Source organism: Lactuca serriola, chromosome 3, assembly GCF_051521515.1.
Source record: "Lactuca serriola cultivar US96UC23 chromosome 3, Lser_US96UC23_V15, whole genome shotgun sequence".
NCBI classification, from domain to species: domain Eukaryota; kingdom Viridiplantae; phylum Streptophyta; class Magnoliopsida; order Asterales; family Asteraceae; genus Lactuca; species Lactuca serriola.
The window spans coordinates 160,022,055-160,044,026 of NC_136410.1; the positions used below are offsets into that span (position 1 = coordinate 160,022,055).

A 21,972-nucleotide genomic window follows, 5' to 3' on the forward strand; every position below is an offset into this window, starting at 1 on the left:
ATAGGATTCGCGCGTGTACTCAAGTCACCACTTGGCACCTAGCGTCTAATCCAACATTGTCATCAGAACCACTCACTACAGGTGAGTTCATACCCCTTTAATTAACCTTTTAAATACTTTTAAATGTTTTAAATACTTTTATAGGGGGGGAATACAAGCTAAATACTTATAGTTATTACATCAATCACATGTAATTAATAACTAGAAAACCAATGATTTTATCACTGTTCAAACTGTTTATCAAACTGCTTTACTTCAAAATGTTTTACAAACTCTTTTACTTATCAAATACTTTTATTTAAACTTTATTATACTTCTTATAAATTGCATGTCCATATATGCATAGATATATAAGAAATGTTTAAAAGACTTAGGAAGGTCATCCGCCCTATTTCCTTTTCCTCGATTTGGATGTCGTCTGGTGGGATGTCGGGTAGCCGTCCGAGGGCCGTTTCAGTATTAATTATATATCATATGTGCATATATAGACATAAAAGTACTTCCATATTCATGCGTATCAGTTACATCATTAGTAAGTTACCATCGGGGTAACACAGGATCATACTACTACAAATTCTAGATCAATGAGTCAGTTCATTCATGAGTCAATACTTATTAACTATGAGAACATATACATTACATTACTATGAGAACATTTACAACTATACTAGAAAGGGAACATACACAACTATACTAGAGAAGAACATATACAACTAAACTAGGAAGAGAACATATACAACGATACTAGAACAAGTAACATTACATTACCTATACATGAATATGTTTACAATTGTGATCCACTGTATCGGGCATGCCTTAAATGTCATGGCCCGAGTTGTAACCAGAATCTCTTGGAGGGAGAGCGTGAGTTTGCGTATAGATCTATACTGGATTGACTATCCTACACCTTGCTGCTAGCTACAGCCGGACCTGCAGGTCTGCGGGTGCCAACCGTCATACCTTTTTACGACCTACATTTGTCGTTGTTACTCAGTCGATAGTATGGTGCAATTAATCACATAATACCTTAATATAAATCCGGTTTAAGGTAGTTAGTACAGCAGTAGTTCCTATAATACAACACTACAGTACTACATTAATTTACCCATTACATACATTTAGTGATTATTTCACTTAAACATTAATGTACAAACTATATTTTGTTAATGATAGTTACACTTGGGAAATTACACACGGTTACAACAAACGAACATACAAAACAGTTAAGCCTTGGTAGGAGGCTACTTTAATAGAAAATATAGGTTTTTCTAAGAGATTCAAACTTTTACAAACACTTACAAACATTTACATACATTTTACAAACTTACACTTGAGACACGTTCAAACGTTTTGATAACAAACACCGACACTAAAATACTTATGAACTCACCAGCTTAATGCTGATACTCGCTTTCAAAATATCTTGTATCCTCAGGTCATCAGTAGACAGGTACCGAGACCAGCTTTAGAGAAGATGGAGTGCATTCAGGACTCATCTCTTTATTTTGATTTACATTATTTTTGGTGTCTATAACTGTACAGAACACTTGTATTAAAAATTATATATTTAATGCAATGGATGATGTTGTTTGCTTGTTTACTATTACTGTGTTGTGATACATTACATGACGTCCTCTGCCCAGAACGTTTCCGCCGTTCTCGGTTTTATGGTGTGACAGATTGGTATCAGATCATTGTTTATAGTGAATTAAGTATATCAACCCATAAAAGATATACTAACTATAAATACATAAGGGATTAAAAATACTCTGACCAAGAGTCTATACATTAAATACTAAAATATTTAATTAAGTATACTAGGCTGCATTCATACTAAAATCAGTGTCACAACGACAAGAACAAAAGTATTACGATTGTTAAACATCACAGGTGAGCTCGGGGATGTATGGTCAGCCTTGGGAATGGTATATCCTGATCAACTATGCTAGTCCGAGGAGTGATTGGCATATGCCCTAGAATGGTTGTGATGTGTTAACAAGTCTAAAAACTTACCAACTATACCACAAGAAGATCAGTAGAACCTAAACTTAAAATACTATAGGTGTATTTTGTACTACTAGCTACGCATATACTATATTCTCATACCTCTCTTCTCGCATAGATATCATGGTTGGATTCCATCACGGCGACCCGTACTTTCCAAATGAAGGCAATGCAGGGTGGATCGAAGAAGAAGAGCCCGAAGATGAGCATCCAATCCCTTTGGATGATCACCTCGCAGAAGGCTTTTCTGATGGATCCGACTCCGAGCCTAAAGTCAACAACCTACCGCTAGTAGGTCAAGCCCCAAACAACGATCCCCAACAAGCTTTTCCAGGTCCCACTCCCTCGTGGGTAAACAACTTGAATCGCTGGAGCGACGAACAGGTCAACCCTTACCTTACTTTGGGGACCGAAGCTTTTACAACATTAGCGAATGTGGTTCTACGGATAGAGCTCTTCCCGTCATGGTCCGTAGAATTGCTCGAAACGTCGAACAAGGTCAAGTAGCCATCGACCGAGTCATGGAAATTGATGCCAACTCAGGCGTTAATACCATCCGCATTCGACATCTGGAAGAAGCACTCGAAAGGACGAGGAGATCCAATGATGCACTGCGTCATCAATTGAACACCGAAATCACAGAACTTCAAGTTCACCAAAGAGCTCACGAACGACACCTCTGAGAAGTGGTTCGTCAATTGGCAGACATGAGGATTCGCCCTAGAAATTCTCGCCGTCGTTAGAAGATGTCTAGTACATCTTTGTCGTTTGAGTAAGGAATAGCCTTTAGTATCTGGGCTTTTAGTAACGCTTGTCTGTAAAATATTCCTAACTTTCAGTACGCCAACTAGGAATTTAGTAACTGTGAAACTTTTCTGTATGGTATGATGTAAGACCTACTGTTAGGTCAATTTTTCCCTGAACACATTACATCAATAATACCAGTAATATTGACAGGTAACTAACCTGTGAGAAAATCTTTACACTTGCGTTTTCCTACTATTCTTCCCTATTATGACTTCAATTCGTACACTCATTCAACTGTTGGACTATGGCTACTTAGTCCATGTGTCACTCTTAACTTGCTTACAATTGATTCTTACCATTGTATCTGTCTTTATAAACTTCTAGCTGAAAGATGCCTCCTCGTAAGTCAACAAGACGTAACCCTGCACCTCTTCCACCTCCACCTCCTCCGGTCATCGATACTGCGGCTCTGAATGCTGCAGTGGCTGCGGCAGTAGCAACTGCCATGACTCAATATCACTCAACTAACAACAGCCAAGGTGGAACCCCTGTTGAATCTACTCATGCTGAGATCCATGTGCGTCCGAGAGAATGCTCCTACAAGGATTTCACCAACTGTAAGCCAAAGTCCTTCTATGGAACCGGTGGAGTCATTTCCCTCTCGCAATGGTTCGAGAAGACTGAAGGTCTTCGAAATTTGTTCATGCCCTGCGGCGAGTAAGGTTAAATATGCCACCTGCACCTTTGAAGGAAAATCCCTGACGTGGTGGAACGGCCACGTTAAAGCTCTAACTCCCGTCGGAGCCAACGACATGGGCTGTGAAACAATGAAAGACCTCATGATTGAGGAGTACTGCCCGAGGGGCGAAATCCAGAAATTAGAGCAAGAGCTGTGGGGCCTAACCATGAAGGGCTCCAACATAGTCGCTTATACCGCTAGGTTTTGTGAACTGGTGGCTCTCTGCCCCAATATGGTTCCCACTGAAGGGAAGAAGATCGAGAGGTACATCTGGGGGCTGGTGCCTCCGTATCAAGGAAATGTTCTATCATCAAACCCCACTACTTTCGACAGTGCCAAGCGGCTGGCACAACGACTCATTGACCATGGAATCCAATCCCCAACAGCGACAACAACTCAAGCCGTCTCAGAACCCTCCAAACCCGTTGAATCTAAGCGGAAGTTCTGGGATGACAAGAAGAAGCAGCAAACTGCCAAAAAGCAGCAAATTGTGGTTGTACATGCTGCAATAACCCCTACTGCTACTACTCCGGTGAAGCAGTATGCAGGAAGTTTGCCGAAAGTGCAACAAATGCAACTTCCACACAACGGCCCCTGCTGTGAAATGCAGTGTTCTAACTGCGACAAGAAAGGACACATTGTCCGTTTCTGTAGGTTTCCGTCAAGACCGATCACTCATGTCCCTGGCTCAGGCGCGAGCCCAACCTGCTATGGAAGTGGTGAAGCGGGCCACTACAAGAGGGACTGCCCCAAAGCAAAGAATACACATGGATCGGGGAGAGTACTGGCAATAAGCCATGGGGAAGCAATTGCTGACCCGACGGTGGTAACTGGTACGTTCCTTCTCAATAACTCCTATGCATGTATTCTGTTCGATAGTGGAGCAGAGCGAAGCTTCGTGAACCATAAATTTGCTCACATACTTAAACATCAACCACACACACTTAAAGAACAATTCACGGTAGAAATGGCAAATGGGAAAACTGAAAGCACCAGGAGCATATACTTAGGATGCAACCTAACTCTAGATAACCATTCATTTCCAAGCGACCTCATGCCGGTTTCCATTAAAAGTTTCGACGTTATCATCGGCATGGATTGGTTGAGTCTTCATCGCGCCGACATCATGTGCTTCGAGAAAGCAATCCGTCTAAACCTCCTGTCTAACGAAACTCTTATAATCTACGGCGACAAACCCAATACAAGTCTTCGTATTATCTCCAGTATCCAAGCACAGAAATACCTACGTAAGGAATATCGCACATTCCTTGCTCACGTTGTCGATACAAGCCTCGAAACGAAAGAACTAAAGAACATTCCAGTAGTGAGCGACATCCCCGATATTTTCCCAGAAGAGCTACCAGGTTTACCTCCGCAACGACAGGTTGAGTTCAGAATTGACTTAGTTCCAGGAGTTACCCCAGTAGCCAAGTCGCCCTACCGATTAGCACCAGCTGAGATGCAGGAATTATCTGGTCAACTTAACGAACTGCTCAGCAAGGGCTTCATAAGACCAAGCTTCTCGCCTTGGGGAGCACCAGTCTTGTTTGTTAAGAAGAAAGACAGATCATTCCGTATGTGTATCGACTACAGGGAACTCAACAAACTGACGGTCAAAAATCCTTACCCTCTGCCTCGCATAGACGATCTATTTGACCAGCTGCAAGGGGCGAATTATTTTTCCAAAATTGATCTGAGATCCGGATATCACCAGTTACGAGTGCTAGAGGAAGATGTTCCGAAGACAGCCTTTCGGACTCGTTACGGACACTACGAGTTCGTAGTGATGCCATTCGGACTGAACAATGTGCCCGCAGTTTTCATGGATCTGATGAATCGAGTATGCCGACCTTACTAGGATCAGTTCGTAATTGTCTTCATCGATGACATTCTGATCTACTCCCGGAGTAAGGAAGAGCATGGCAATCACCTACGACAAGTTTTAAGAACGTTACGAACAGAGAAACTCTATGCGAAGTTCTCGAAGTGTGAATTTTGGATCCGAAGAGTCGAATTCTTAGGACATGTGGTAAGCGAATAGGGAATCCATGTGGATCCATCCAAAATTAAGGCTATTGAGAACTGGTCAGCACCAAAGACGCCTACTGAAATTCGTCAATTTTTAGGTCTTGCTGGCTACTACCGCAGATTCATACAGAACTTCTCCAGTATTGCGAAACCTCTTACAACACTGACCCAGAAGGGCGTGGTCTTCGACTAGGAAGAGAAACAAGAGAGAGCATTTCAAACGCTCAAGCGAGCCTTGTGCACCGCACCAATACTATCCCTACCTGAAGGGATAGAAGACTTCGTGGTCTATTGCGATGCGTAAAACCAAGGGCTCGGTTCTGTGCTGATGCAACGGGGTAAGGTCATCGCCTACGCCTCGAGACAGCTGAAGACCCACGAAGTCAACAACACCACCCACGATCTTGAGCTGGGGGCAGTTGTGTTTGCCCTGAAGATCTGGAGACATTACTTGTATGGCACAAAAAGCACTATTTTTACTGACCACAAGAGTTTACAACACATATTCGATCAGAAAGAGCTCAACATGAGACAACGACGGTGGGTCGAGCTACTCAATGACTACGAATGCGACATTTGTTATCATCCGAGTAAAGCCAACGTAGTAGCGGACGCCCTAAGTCGGAAGGAATATTCTAGTCGAAGAGTCAAGTCGTTGACAATGACTATCCATTCGTACTTGTCTAAACAAATTCAGGCGGCTCAACTTGAAGCCATGAAACCTGAACATGTGGCGAGTGAATCCCTCAGAGGAATGGATAAGAATTTAGAAGCCAAGGGTGGCGGAGCCCTATATTTCATGGACCGGATCTGGACCCCGAAGCATGGTGGTTTCCGAGACTTGGTCATGACCGAGGCGCACAACACTCGGTATTCCGTCCACCCAGGTTCAGATAAGATGTATCTGGATCTTAAATAGCTATACTGGTGGCCTAATATAAAAGCAGAGATTGCTACCTTCGTAAGTAAATGCCTTACTTGCGCAAAGGTCAAGGTCGAGTACCAGAAACCCTCTGGTTTACTGCAACAACCAGAGATCCCAGAATGGAAGTGGGAATGGATCACTATGGATTTCATAACCAAGTTGCCCAAGACGACGGGTGGACTTGATACCATATGGGTCATCATCGATAGATTGACCAAGTCTGCACACTTCCTACCTATCAAGGAAACCGATAAGATGGAGAAACTTACGAGAACATACATTAAGGAAATCGTGCGACTACATGGTGTTCCTATATCCATTATCTCCGATAGAGATAGTAGGTTCACCTCAAGATTCTGGCAATCACTACAACATTCCCTGGGAACAAGGCTGGACATGAACACAACCTACCATCCACAGACCGACGGACAAAGTGAGAGGACCATCCAAACACTGGAAGATATGTTGAGAGCCTGTGTGATCGAGTTTGGAAAGGCATGGGATACTCATTTACCCCTTGTCGAGTTTTCCTACAACAACAGTTATCACACGAGCATCAAGGCTGCCCCATTTGAAGCCCTCTACGGCCGAAAGTGCAGATCCCCTCTGTGCTGGGCTGAGGTGGGTGATACCCAATTAGCTAGGGGGCAAACTTCTGATAGTACTCTCATAGGCCCGAAAATCATTCGGGAAACGACGGAGAAGATCGTTCAGATCCGCGAACGATTGAACGCCTCCAGAGACCGACAAAAAAGCTACGCCGATAAACGTAGAAAACCGTTGGAATTCCAGGTGGGCGACCGCTTTTTATTGAAGGTCTCACCCTGGAAGGGCTTGATACTCTTCGGAAAGTGTGGAAAGCTAAATCCAAGGTACATTGGGCCTTTCGAGATTCTCGCAAGAATCGGCCCAGTGGCTTACAAACTCAATCTACCGAACGAACTTCGTAACGTACATTCTACCTTCCATGTTTCCAATTTGAAAAAGTGTCTATCCGACGAGACTCTTGTAATCCCACTTGACGAGATCGAGATCAACGAGAGCCTTAACTTCTTGGAAGAACCCGTAGAAGTCATGGACCGTGAGGTCAAACAGACGAAGCAAAGCCGTATCCCGATTGTGAAGGTTCGATGGAACGCCAAGCGCGGGCCGGAATTCACTTGGGAACGCGAGGATCAGATGACACGGAAATATCCTCATCTTTTTACTTAGTTATTTTTAATAATATAGTAACTTAACCTCAAATTTCGGGACGAAATTCCCTTAACAGGGGGATGATGTGACAACCCGAAAAACTTCTCGCGTGCACTCTTCAATTCTTTCCAATATTAGAATTATTTTACTATATGGTAATACCCTTTAGAGTCTAATGAAGCGTTCTAAATGTGATATAATCAAGGTAGGAGTGTTAAGAAGGGTTAACTCGAAGTGTAGGAATCAAAACCGGGCCAAACACTCCAACACATGGAGTGTGCGGCCATACACTTGAGTGTGCGGCCACACACTTGAGTGTGCGGCCACACACTCTTGTTTGCGGGCTCACACCTTCCCAACCGCACACTCCACCTATATATGCCACACTTAGATCATTCTTGAACACTTCCTTCACTTCTTCAAGCATAGAACTCGAAAATCCTCTCAAGTATCATCAATTCTCCTTGAAGATCTTCATAAAAGGTACCAAGAACACCAAGATCATCATCTGGCCGCACACATGGCCGCACACAGGGCCGCACACAAGTGCTGGCAGCACACTAGGCCGCACACACACATATAGTGTGTATTATGACCATACACCCTCTTGTATAGCCTTATAAAACCCCATACAATCATATATGATTATAAAACTTCATTATAAGTGTTTACTAGTCCCTAAGGTGGTCCCAAAATCATCAATTAGTTGTTCATAACACTAATTAAATCCATATATGTGCCAATATATGCTAAATAGGATTCGCGCGTGTACTCAAGTCACCACTTGGCACCTAGCGTCTAACCCAACATTGTCATCAGAACCACTCACTACAGGTGAGTTCATACCCCTTTAATTAACCTTTTAAATACTTTTAAATGTTTTAAATACTTTTATAGGGGGGGGGGGAATACAAGCTAAATACTTATAGTTATTACATCAATCACATGTGATTAATAACTAGAAAACCAATGATTTTATCACTGTTCAAACTGTTTATCAAACTGATTTACTTCAAAATGTTTTACAAACTCTTTTACTTATCAAATACTTTTATTTAAACTTTATTATACTTCTTATAAATTGCATGTCCATATATTCATAGATATATAAGAAATGTTTAAAAGACTTAGGAAGGCCATCCGCCCTATTTCCTTTTCCTCGATTTGGATGTGGTCTGGTGGGATGTCGGGTAGCCGTCCGAGGGTCGTTTCAATATTAATTATATATCATATGTGCATATATAGACATAAAAGTACTTCCATATTCATGCGTATCAGTTACATCATTAGTAAGTTACCATCGGGGTAACACAGGATCATACTACTACAAATTCTAGATCAATGAGTCAGTTCATTCATGAGTCAATACTTATTAACTATGAGAACATATACATTACATTACTATGAGAACATTTACAACTATACTAGAAAGGGAACATACACAACTATACTAGAGAAGAACATATACAACTAAACTAGGAAGAGAACATATACAACGATACTAGAACAAGTAACATTACATTACCTATACATGAATACGTTTACAATTGTGATCCACTGTATCGGGCATGCCTTAAATGTCATGGCCCGAGTTGTAACCAGAATCTCTTGGAGGGAGAGCGTGAGTTTGCGTATAGATCTAAATTGGATTGACTATCCTACACCTTGCTGCTAGCTACAGCCGGACCTGCAGGTCTGCGGATGCCAAACGTCATACCTTTTTACGACCTACATTTGTCGTTGTTACTCAGTCGGTAGTATGTTGCAATTAATCACATAATACCTTAATATAAATCCGGTTTAAGGTAGTTAGTACAACAGTAGTTCCTATAATACAACACTACAGTACTACATTAATTTACCCATTACATACATTTAGGGATTATTTCACTTAAACATTAATATACAAACTATATTTTGTTAATGATAGTTACACTTGGGAAATTACACACGTTTACAACAAACGAACATACAAAACAGTTAAGCCTTGGTAGGAGGCTACTTCAATAGAAAATATAGGTTTTTCTAAGAGATTCAAACTTTTACAAACATTTACATACATTTTACAAACTTACACTTGAGACATGTTCAAACGTTTTGATAACAAACACCGACACTAAAATACTTATGAACTCACCAGCTTAATGCTGATAGTCACTTTCAAAATAACTTGTATCCTCAGGTCATCAGTAGACAGGTACCGAGACCAACTTTAGAGAAGATGGAGCGCATTCAGGACTCATCTCTTTATTTTGATTTACATTATTTTTGGTGTCTATAACTATACAGAACACTTGTATTAAAAATTATATATTTAATGCAATGGATGATGTTGTTTGCTTGTTTACTATTACTGTGTTGTGATACATTACATGACGTCCTCCGCCCCAGAACGTTTCCGCCGTTCTCGGTTTTGGGGTGTGACAGATACCAGTGAGCGTGGGTTGAATCTAATACTCAGAACTTATGATCACTCATAAATGTTGCAACAATCCTTTCTGTGTCCCATACCTTGGACATCTACAATCCAGCTTCATGACAGTCTTGATTCATATCTACTTCTAACATATGACTAACTGTGGATGGTTTAAATAACTTAGTCATTCAGGAAGAGCGACTTAGTTATTCTGGAAGTCAAAACATGCAAAGTGAAACACAAAAATAATCTAATCCAATATGGTCTCAGAACCTATGAATATAAATAAAACATCTTTTATTTATCACCATATTGATTACCCATCATTCATTGCATATTGTTTCAAACCATCAACTTTATACTTGAATTAGAAATAATAGTTATCCCATGCTCCAAGCATTTACACTATGTTTTTCTAAACACTAGTCATGCCATACGCCAAGTATGCAAACTATGTTTTTCCAAACATTAGTTATGCCCTACACCAAGTATGCACACTAAGTTTGTCTATGATCTTTACTATGTGAAATAAATTGATTGAACAAAATTCCAATGATACTCATTTCACAATCCCAAATCCTTACCGCAAATGCAAGAATTCTAAATCCCTTCCATTTACCAAAATCTGTTTGATTCTAAACTTATATGCATTGGTTCTCTTGTAATGATTACGCACAAAGTCGCAAAGACTTATCAACAGACATTACAAAGTATTCCAATAGAGATCAACTCCATGGAAACAAAGTCTCATATTCAAAGTTCATTTCCTTTGAACATTCTTCTTTGGATTAAGTTTCCTAATCTTACACAAATTTAATAAATAACTTCCACCTATGGGAACATTTCCATATTCCCCTTTTGACTATTACTCTGAACAAGAGTTGCATCTTTTCAGAATATGTCAATATGGTCCTTCCAAAATTAACACTATACTTCCAATTGTCCCTGAGCAACTAATCTTTGGTAAACCTTAGATTTTCCTCAACAATTGCTTAATCAAATTAGTCATATCTAGTTCTAGTACTTAGATTTTCTGGTGTATGTGTTCCTATCCATGTGAATTTGTCAAAACCATAATCACAAGACAGGTGGCAAGAAGTTAAGACTGCACAAGTTCAATCCATAAGAGTTTGGTTTTGACAAATTCACATGGATAGGAACACATACACCAGAAAATCTAAGTGTCATAATGTCACTCATCTTCTTGATTTAACCATTTCAACGGTTCTTGATTCCTCTTCTTAGCCATAAGAATGTAGTAAGATGTCCTTAGAGAACCAATTGTGATTTGGTTTCTTAATAATTAAGATGATCACTAAACATGATACTAAAGTACTCTCCCATCTTTTCAGATTTGAGAAACTTTTATCCTTCTACCTAATTTCATTTTTCTCATTCGTCCTGCAAAACATTGAAAAGTTTTCAATGTTTCAGAATTATACTTAAATTGGTAAGTATAACCATATTTACTAAACATTAGTAAATCATGACGAATAACCTTATCGGTCTTTTGTGGTGGACTTGACTAGTGCACAAGAAGGTGTACTCAATCCCTTAGTCCTTCACTTGACTCACATATAAATATGAACAAGGAATTAGTCATAATTTTCCAAAGCTAAAAGTTCTCATTCATCATACTACACAACTTGCATGATTCCAAGTTTCTGTTCAATTGAAACCTTGGGTGATGAGAATATTTCCTTATTTGATAAATTTAGACACTACCACAAATGAAAGAATCAAATTCACATTTCCATTATTGCTAGAAACATATAAACATTAATTTTCCATAAAAGCCATTGCAAGGAGATATAAACTAAAATAAACTTTTATTTATTTATCAAATTGCGGAAAAACTTTCCTTACAATGAAACTTTAAATGGAAACTATGCTATCACATATTTCCTAGCAATCTATCATAACTCTCTAAGTAGTAGCTCAAGAATCCGATCTTCGAACCATGTGATTGAAATCCACCTTCGCGATTAGATTCAGCATACTCTTTCTTTAAGTGTCCTTCCCTTTGCTTGATTCTGCCAAACACCAAAATGTAACCGAGTCACATTTTGTATTAAGAATCATCAATAAGGAACTTAACAAAGTTAGAGAGTGGACTTACCTGAAGCAGTATCAAACTTTCTGACTAGACCTTCTCTCAGATGTTTCATGTGGTTAGGGCAGCTTTCCAACAAATGCCCCTTCCTTTTTGGCAATGATTCCATATGGGCCCTTTGGGAATGGTACACAGGACTATCTCAGACTTAGATTTTCTCTTTACCATCTGGTCAACCGAGATGATTATGGAGATCCCTTTCCATTGGGAAGAGAAAGCTTTCTAGATTTCTAATGTCACCAATTTCTCAATATCCATGGTAGTTTAGGAAGTTAATCTACTAATCAAATTTACTTTACCAGAGCTCCAAATCATTTCTGATTCAGCAACACCAAGCAAATAGATAAGATCATTAAGGGTCATATCATAGTCTTTTACATAGTAGTCCCAAAGGATACTCACTATGTGACTTAGAAAGTGACTAAACAACAAACTTTCTCAAGACTTTGACACCCAACTCTCCTGGGTTGTCAATATGTGACTTCATTTCCTAGATGTGATCACACATAGACCTTTCTTGCCAATAGGGCTTGAGTGACCTTGAACTTGTGGGTTAGGGAGAATAATTGGAGGAGGTGGAGGAATTGAAGTATGATTTCCATGATCCAGTCACGGGACATCATCTTCATTACGAAAGGTTATTCCAAGAGTTTTGGGAAGATCATAATTGTCTGAACCAGGCATCTTTTGGGAGATATTCAAGATAGTTGATTTAAAGTCCTTAATATAACACCGAATATGAAATATTAAGGCTAGGACCCAACACAATATTTTATAACTTGAAAGAGGGATGCCGTAATCCAAGCTATAAAATATTTGAAGGTGGGAGAATAACAATTCACCAATTTCCACCATGAAAAATGAAATAAGTTATTAGGTTTTAATTGGATTTGAAACTCCTAGATCTTTTGAGATTCATTGAACTTTTCAATGGCATGTTTCAATCTCGAGTGTCCCCTTCAGGTTTTGTGACTGGGATACCGAAGATCACAAAACAAGGTGTAAAGTAACCATGCAAATTACTTGGTACCCTTAATGTTTACCTCTCAATCGATGTGCCGTTTAACCACACGTGCTCCATCGATAATATGATAAACATTAAGCTACCCTTTACCTACCTTGTTAAGTCCAAGTAGTGTGTCGGTTAACCACACGCGCTCCACTAACCGACTTAAGCAAAGTGCAAAGTGTAATTTCATGGGTTTGCACCTTATTCACATTTTCCTAAATTAATTAAGATTTGGAATTTATAAAACATTTAGTCACTTTATATTTATCATTAATACTTTTAATGAGGATTGAAAATCCTTGTCTTACCCGTTCGGCTAACGACCCTCCACAGATCAAGTAAGCGGTGGGTGAGAGTGGACACTCATTAAGCTGCCATTTTATAGGTAGCAACCTTATACCCCCTTATAGACCGGCTTCGTGAATAAGGCCTACTAACGGTAAAACAACTTTTTCTTATACATATATAATAATTATTAACTTATAATATTATAAAGTATAAGGGTTGAATTTTAACTTTTAAAATTCTAGGGGTTGGAACTAATGTTTTTAAAGTGACTTTACACGTTCCAAAACTTGAGGGAAAGTTTTGTAACTTTCAAAACTTTTCATCTTTCATAAATTATGAGTTAAATGGTTTATTAAAATGAGAGACTTTTCATTTTATGTAACCTATGTGTTTCTTTAATGGACTTTAAAAGAATGACTTTTAGTAATCCATAACTTGAGGATAAATTATGGATTCCATTAAAACACATAATGATCAAGAATTAAACTAACAAGCAAGTTACAAATAATTCCTATGATCTTCTAAACTCATAAATTCATGAACATGCATATCAACAATTTCAAGAATCATCAAATTAACCATATAAAACTTCAAATTTTGATAATAGCTATTGAAAATGGATTAGCATAACCATTACACCATCTAAAAAAAGTTTTATAACACCAATACATTCTAGGGTAATGTTACTAGTCCATTTCCATCAGCAAAACTCGAACATCTGCATTCTGGGGCTCCTACTCGTTGAGCGCATGAACCTACTCGACGAGTAGGATGAGTTTACTCATGGACTCGGCGAGTTCATGCTGCGGAGTGTATAAAAACTGAGTTTTTTCACAATTTTGCATCAAGTATCAAACAAACAAGCCTACGCTCTGATACCACTGTTGAGTTTTGAGCAATCTAACACTCCTAAGGTGTACATGCAACCCTAGAAACCTTGGATCTATGTTTTACTATGATACATGCAAAATTGATTTTCCAAGGTTCTTAACCTATCTAGCATACCATGGGGAGCTTTTAAACATATATGTTAGAAGAAGAACATACCTTTTTGTAGTTTGGATTCCTTGAGAACCTTGTGAGCCTAGCACCTCAAGTGTGATGTCTCAAATGTCTCACACAACACCAAATACACTTGGAATAACCTTGAGAGAAATAGAACACTTCTAAAATCGGCTACGCCCTCATGTTCTCACTAGTGCTGATTTTGGTTGCTCAGATATTCCTTTTATAGTGTGTCATAAGTAGGGTTACACCACGTAAACCCTAACTTGACATGGCTCTTCATTTCCATGATCCATGGGTTCAAAGACACCATGGAGCATCCATGGAACATCCTATGGGTTTTTGCCCAACTTGATAATCCATGGAGCATTAGCCCACTATACAACTAATGGGTGATTAACACAATCAACCCATATATTTAATTAGTCTTCTTTTGATCACTTAATTAATTCCAAATTAATTATTGATCAATACTAATCAAATAATATTATTAATATATTAGAACTTATAATATATTAATAAACCTTAAGTGTTATTTCTCTTATTTTAGTCTATCCAAATGCATGATGCTATGCAACCCAAATAGACCATGCTAATCGGGTCAAGTACATTCCAGAAATAGTTATGAACTTAGACACCTAATCCAACAGCTAAAATCCCTCCAAGTGCCACTTTGGGATGAGAACAAGCAAGTTCCTTGGATACATGGTGACCAAAAGAGGAATTGAAGCAAGCCAGAGTAGATCAAGGCCATCGTCGATAAAAGATATCCAAAGACTAACATGAAGAGTGGCAGCCCTAAACAAGTTCATCTCAAGATCCTCAAGAACCTCAGAAAGATTAAAGCCTTTCTACAACATTTTAAAGAAGACCAAATGATTTAAGTGGACCAATGAACATGAAGATGCTTTCCAGGAACTTAAAAAAATTCTAAAGTTCAACACCCCTATTGGTAAAACCATTAGATGTGGAACCACTTCTTCTTTACCTCTCAGTATCCTTAAACACAGTGAGTGCATTATTGGCTAAGGATCTTAATGGGGACCAACATCCATTCTACTATGTAAGTAAAAGTCTCCTGGGTCCTGAGTCCAGGTACTCCCACCTTGAAAAACTTTTACTTGCATTAGTAACTGATTCTACTAAATTAAGACACTATTTTGAAATACACCCTATAACTATAAGAACTAATTACCCCGTTAAGAATGCTATGAGAAAACTAGAAATTTCAGGAAGGATGGCAAAATGGTCTGTGAAATTAAACACATATGACATAAAGTATGAGCCAAGATCCGCTATAAAGTCTCAACCATTGGTATACTTTGTGGCTGACTTTAGTCATGATCTACGAGCTGAAGTAGAAATAGAAGCCAAACAACTTCTAGAAGAAGAGAACATGGGAAGGTGGTTACTATTCACAAATGGAGCATCAAACCTATTTTGGTCAACAAATAAACAAGCAAGAATCAACCAAAGTGTATGAGAGGCTGTGATGTTCAGAATAATGCAAGTATAAAATGTTGATCAAAGTGAAACAAGTTGTTTACAAGGAAAGCCCTTGATCCTTGCTAGGATCTCTGGCATAAAACCTTGGGAAGTGATAATGATCACCTGCCTTGATGATTTTATTGATTGAAAATGTTTATTACAGAAAGAATGTAAAGAGTACAAGTACACATGATGTTGTTCTGCTATGTCTCGTGTGTAGTGTGATGAATACAAGTGATTTTTATAGTCTAAATATAATAACAAGAACTCTGAGAATTTTGGGATCCTCTAAGATCAACTTATAGACTTTACTTTTGCATGGTTGTGACGACTATTCATTAAGAATAAGTCTTTGATTGATTATTTATGCACATATGAGAGAGATAACATAGTATATAATCATTTTAAACATTTAGAAAATAATAGTCAAGATCCTGAAGTATGTTTGGGATGTTGGGGTTTGAGGATCCTGAGGTTTGAGGATCCTGAGGTTTGAGGATCCTTATTGTACTCCTGAGATCCTAGCCCTAACAATTGCCCCCAAATTATTCCTGCGAAATATTTTGGAGTTAGTTTTCCAAAATTTAAAGGGATAATTCAAAAATAAAAAGAAACAAATATGATAAGGGGTTTTGAATTTTAAACCCTAATAGATAGAATTTATCCGTTCAAGAACCAATCATAACCGGTCAAATCGACCTTTCTCTTTCTTCTCCCATCAACATAAATAGAGGCAATCGATTAGGGCTATTCTTTCCCGTGTCTTTTAGCTTTCATCTACGAGTTTACCAGTATACTTTGAAGGTACACTTTTCACTTCTTCTCCTTAGTTTTCTTTTCACTAACAATAGGCAAGAAAAATAACCGTATCTCACAAAAATGTTCTTGGTCTTCCTGATGATGACTTCATTGATCAAAAGATCTTGTCTTATGACGAGGCATGTTCTTTTGATGATGGAGACGTGCAATATCTAAAAGTTGGTGAAGCTTTTCCCCCTGACACTGTGTTTAGGCCATATAACCCTCTGATCAACCGTATTTCGTTTCCTCTTCATTGGTGTGCTTTCTAGAGTAGCCTTTTTCTTTAGACCTAAAACTCCCTTTCTCTGGCGTCTTTTCTGAATTTTTTGAGGTTATGAAGATCCCTTACATCCAAGTGATGCCTATCATTTGGAGGATCATGTTTTGGGTCGAGCATCTAAATCGAACTCATGATCTTGAAATGGGTTTGGCCGAACTGTCCCATGTCTATGATCTTTTGACTTTCGGTAATTCTTGTTTCCTTTTCAAAGTCAAATTCAACAAGTCCCTTTATGTTGAAAACAAAACATAACGATGGGGCTTAGAAAGAGAGATGCTTCTTCGGTAGGCGTGACTCCATTCCCAGTGGGGATCTTTTGCCTAAAGAATGGATTAAGAAGGGTAGGATTTTAAGATTTTCTTTAAAGATCCTGAAATTTACTTTCTTATTTTGTTTGTTTTGTTAGATTTTTCAAGCTAGGAGAAGTTGTTTCTACTATTGAGGATACTGAGGGTAAGATCATCAGCTTTCTTGCTCTCCCTGTGGCAGATAGATCCTTTAAGCCTAACCAATCCAGTCTCCAAGAGGGTTCCTCCAACACCGCTTCCATGGCTACATGTATAATCCTTTGTCTCTTCTTCATTTTTGTTTTATGATTTCTAATCTTTTAAGGATCTTTACATTTGTGTAGGCTCCACGACCACTCGATCTAGCGCTCGTTTTGCTTTGGTAGACCTTAAAGATGATATTACTTTGAAGACTCTACTCTCCCTCCTTCAAAAAAGACTCAGCTAGATCTGACTCTGAAGACTCTGGGATCTCGAAAGAGAGAGACCTCTGAGGCTACAGATCTGGGTCTTGAGAATCTCAGCATTGAGGATTCTCTTGGAAAATTGACTTCCTTTTCTCAGGCTATAAGTTTATATAATATGCTTTTTACCTTTTTTCCACTTACCTTTACTGATGTTGTGCTTCTTTTAGGTCTTCGCTCATGTCTCTCAGTTCACCGCTAATCTTAGGATATGTGTTGGAAGATCTAAACATGCTCTAAGGGAGCAAGAGAAGAAATGGAAGACAACCAACGAGGATCTTCTTTAGAGGGTGGAGTTGTTGAGAAAACAGAAGGCTGAGAAGGAGGAGGAGCAAACCAAGGAGATTGAGGAGGTCATTGCTGATGCGAAGGCGAGTGCTGCTGTGGCTATCTAAGAGGCCAAGATCATGTTGGCGGAGGATCTTGATAACTTAGGATCTTGGAATGTAGGTGGATGGCACAATGCACTAGCCAAATTAATTGGTATGCCTGTCATCACTACTGAGGATCCTACGTCGAAGCTTGTAGAGGGGGAGAAGAAGAAGGATACAACCGATGATGACCAGGCTAAGGTCTAGGCCTGCAAGAAATTAATCTAATTAGTTTTCTATTTCATCTGCAATGTAAAACAATTAACTTTTTCTTGGGTTGGTGCACAACCCTTTTTAATGCAATGGTTGTATTTCTCTTTCATATTTACTTTTTGATTATCCTGAATGACTGTTATGGTACTAGGATCCTTAAATAATTAGGATCCTGAAAAACTTGGTTCCTGTAAATAATTGTAAGGTAAAATCTTTCAGTAAGTAACAAACCATATTTAATAAGTAACCTTTTAAAGTCAACTTAAATATCGGAGGTTTGATAGCCAAATAATATTTGTCTGTGGTCCTAAAAAGTTTGGGATCTTTCGGACTTTACTTAGAAATTTTTTTAAAGTTTTTCAAAAATAAGGATAGACTTAGGAAAAATTTGAAGTTATGACTTCCTTATCTTCATATGATCCTGATGCTATTATGTGGAAGGATCTTCGCTTTAGAAGTTCATTGGGAAGGATCCTTTTTTGACTTCATCTTAACAAACTTCAGGAAGGATCCCTTATTGAAACTAACTTCAACTTGAGGAAAGTCTTTGTATGATGATGCTATAAATCTTGCTTACTTTCTGTTGGGGATCCCATCTTTAGATAACATGCTAATGTCATGACTTTATAGCAAGTGTCTAGGGAAAATTTCAATTCACGGTAACACGTTCATGTTACAAAACTTAGTGAATTACTAGGGAGGATACCAAGTTGAGATAACATGTCGATGTTTTAAACCTTAGGAAGTATCTGGGGAGAATCCCTAACCGTATGATAACATGAAAATGTTATAAACCTTATGTAATTTTTGGGGAAGATCCAAACTTAAGATAACATGTAAATGTTATTAACCATAGATTCAAACTTTTAATGGGGAAGATCCGAACTTAAGATAACATATAAATGTTATTAACCTTAGATTCAAACTTTAGGATCTCAGCTTATGTTCAGAAATGAGAGGGTTTCCAAGCCACTAAAGCGTAAAATGATCCCCTCGTTCACATCCCATAGTTGGATATTGTATGTCCAAGCGAGGTGTATAAACCTTAACCCGTGTGAAAGAGGTAATTAATTCTTTAAACCTTAGAGGGGTTAAGTACCCTTATTTGTAGGAAAGATGACCGATATCTATTCTTAGGAAATTCATATTGTGAATCGTTGGATGTTTGCAGTCATGGAACTCTTTTATTCCATTGGTCTTTCGAATGTCAGGATCCACGAATATTCATCTTTCAAGATACTTAGAGGTCGAGATCCTTGATGTTCAACCGTCAAGATCGTCATAGGTTAGGATCCTTATGTCCCTACGTGCAACAAACATTAGCTAGGGATGTGCGTCAGCTTAGGTAACGCCCCTCAGATGCTTAAGTTAGTAATGGTATTTGATGAGAATAAATAGTAATAAAAACAAAGGGTAAAAGGTAAATAGTATGTGTACCTAAGTGTGTTGGGAAACGACTAACCTTACTTACATAAAATAGGCTTTGAGATGTACAACATTCCAGGATCTTGGCAAGATGTTTCAATATAGGGTGGCTAGCCAATATGCCTCATTTCCTACTTCGGCATCTATGAGATATGGCACCTCCCATTTAGGTGCCAGTGTACCTGCACTAGGATCCTTGGTATTTTGGAATGTTTTCCTTAGCACCAAGTCTCCTATTTGGAATCTTCTGACTTTTATATTTTTATTGTACATCTTGGTGATCCTCTGTTGATGAGCAGCAATATGGATCTAGGAAAGGATCATGTTGTTGTCCTCTTGGTTTTGAAGTAGGTATCTTGCTGTTGGGATCGCCACTTCAATGGGAATCATTGCTTCCGATCCAAACACTAATGAGTATGGGGTTTGGCCCATAGCTACCTTGGAAGTGGCCTTATCCGCCCATAATACGAAAGGAAGTTCTTCTGCCCATCTTCCTTTCTTCTCATCCAGCCTTTTCTTCAAGTTGTTGACTATAATTTTATTATTGGATTCTTCTTGGCCATTGGTTTGAGGGTGGACAGGAGTATACATTACCATCTTGATTCCCCAACTTGTGAAAAAATCCCTTGTCCTTTTTCTTATCAATTGGTATCCATTGTTGCATATAATTTTGGCAGGGATCTCGAATCTGGTCAATATGTTACGTTTGATGAAGGAAGCTATCTCTTTGTCTCTTACTTGGACGAAGGCTTCGGCTTTTATCCATTTTGAGATGTATTTAGTCATCACTAGCATGAAGACCTTTCCTACAGGGGCTACTAGTAATTTACCCACTATATCCATTCCCCGTTTCATGAATGGCCAAGGGCAGATGATAGGATGTAGAGGTTTTGCTGGTTAATGCAGGATGTTGCTTTATCTTTGACAAGCATCACATTTCTGGGCATTAAGGAAGGAATATTTTTTCATGGTTTGCTAGTAGTATCTTGTCCTCAACACTTTGGGGCATAAGGATCTACCCTCAGTACAATGGTTGCAGTCTCCTTCATCTATATCCTTTATGACCTCTACAACTTCATGATCTTCTAGGCACCTAACGTATGGACCTACTATAGATTTTTTGTATAACTTACCTTAGATTATATATCTTTGTTCTGAATCCCCTTTCTCTTTTCTCTTCATTAGGGATTGTGTTATTCTGGACGTATTCCATAATGGGTTATATCCAGGATCCTGAGGTTGGAGAGGGATCCTTGATGTTTGGATTGTGAGGCTGAATCGTCAAATCATGATCTTTGATTGTGGCGACATCAATAGTTTCCATGTGATTTATGGTATCCTTCAGTCTCTTGGAAGGATCCTTAATTGTCGGGATCCATACGTAGGTTATAGGGATCCTAGTTTCTGGCGGGATCCTTAGCGAAGATCTTAAATTTTCGAAATCATCTGCTTTAGCATTGTCTTCTCTAGGAACCTAGTTTTGGCTAAATGTTTCAAATTCCATGGCTAGATTTTTGAGGATCTAAAGATATAGTGCTAGCTTCTCTCATTTTACTGCATAGGATCCATTATAATGGTTAGTGAACATTAAAGAATCAACGAATACATGAAGATCCTTGATTTTAAGATCTTTTGGCTAGCTATAGTGCCATGATTAGTGCCTCGTATTCTGCTTCGTTGTTGGTTGCATTGAACTCACAACTGATTGCTTGGAGTAGGATGTCCCCCTGTGGCGATTTTAGTATGATCCCCAGTCCAGTTCCTCTTTGGTTTGATACTCCATTTGTGAATAGCGTCCATCTTCCCATGTTCTCTTCTTCTAGAAGTTGTTTGGATTCTATTTCGACTTCGCTTCTTAGATCATATCACGAAAGTCAGCCACAAAATATGCCAATGCTTGGGACTTTATAGTGGATCTTGGTTCGTATTTTATGTCATATGTACTTAGCTTTCACATAGCACTTTGCCATCATTCCTGACATTTGTAGTTTTCTCATAACATTCTTAATGGGATAGTTAGTTCTTACAATTATAGGATGTGTTTCAAAATAATGTCTTAATTTAGCAGAAGCTATTACTAATGGAAGTATAAGTTTTTCAAGGTAGAAATACCTGGTCTCAGGATCCAGGAGACTTTTACTTACATAGTAGATAGGATGATGGTCCTCATTTAGA

At 38.7% G+C, this 21,972-nt stretch overlaps 1 protein-coding gene across 1 annotated transcript; it reads right to left on the minus strand.

Annotated features, from left to right (window-relative positions):
• Positions 1–20,106: 20,106 nt before the first annotated feature.
• On the minus strand, positions 20,107–20,640 carry LOC145095827 (uncharacterized). Its single transcript, XM_079033648.1, has one exon. The coding sequence runs from the start codon at positions 20,638–20,640 to the stop codon at positions 20,107–20,109; it is 534 nt and encodes a 177-aa protein (XP_078889774.1).
• Between the last annotated feature and the right edge of the window lie 1,332 nt (positions 20,641–21,972).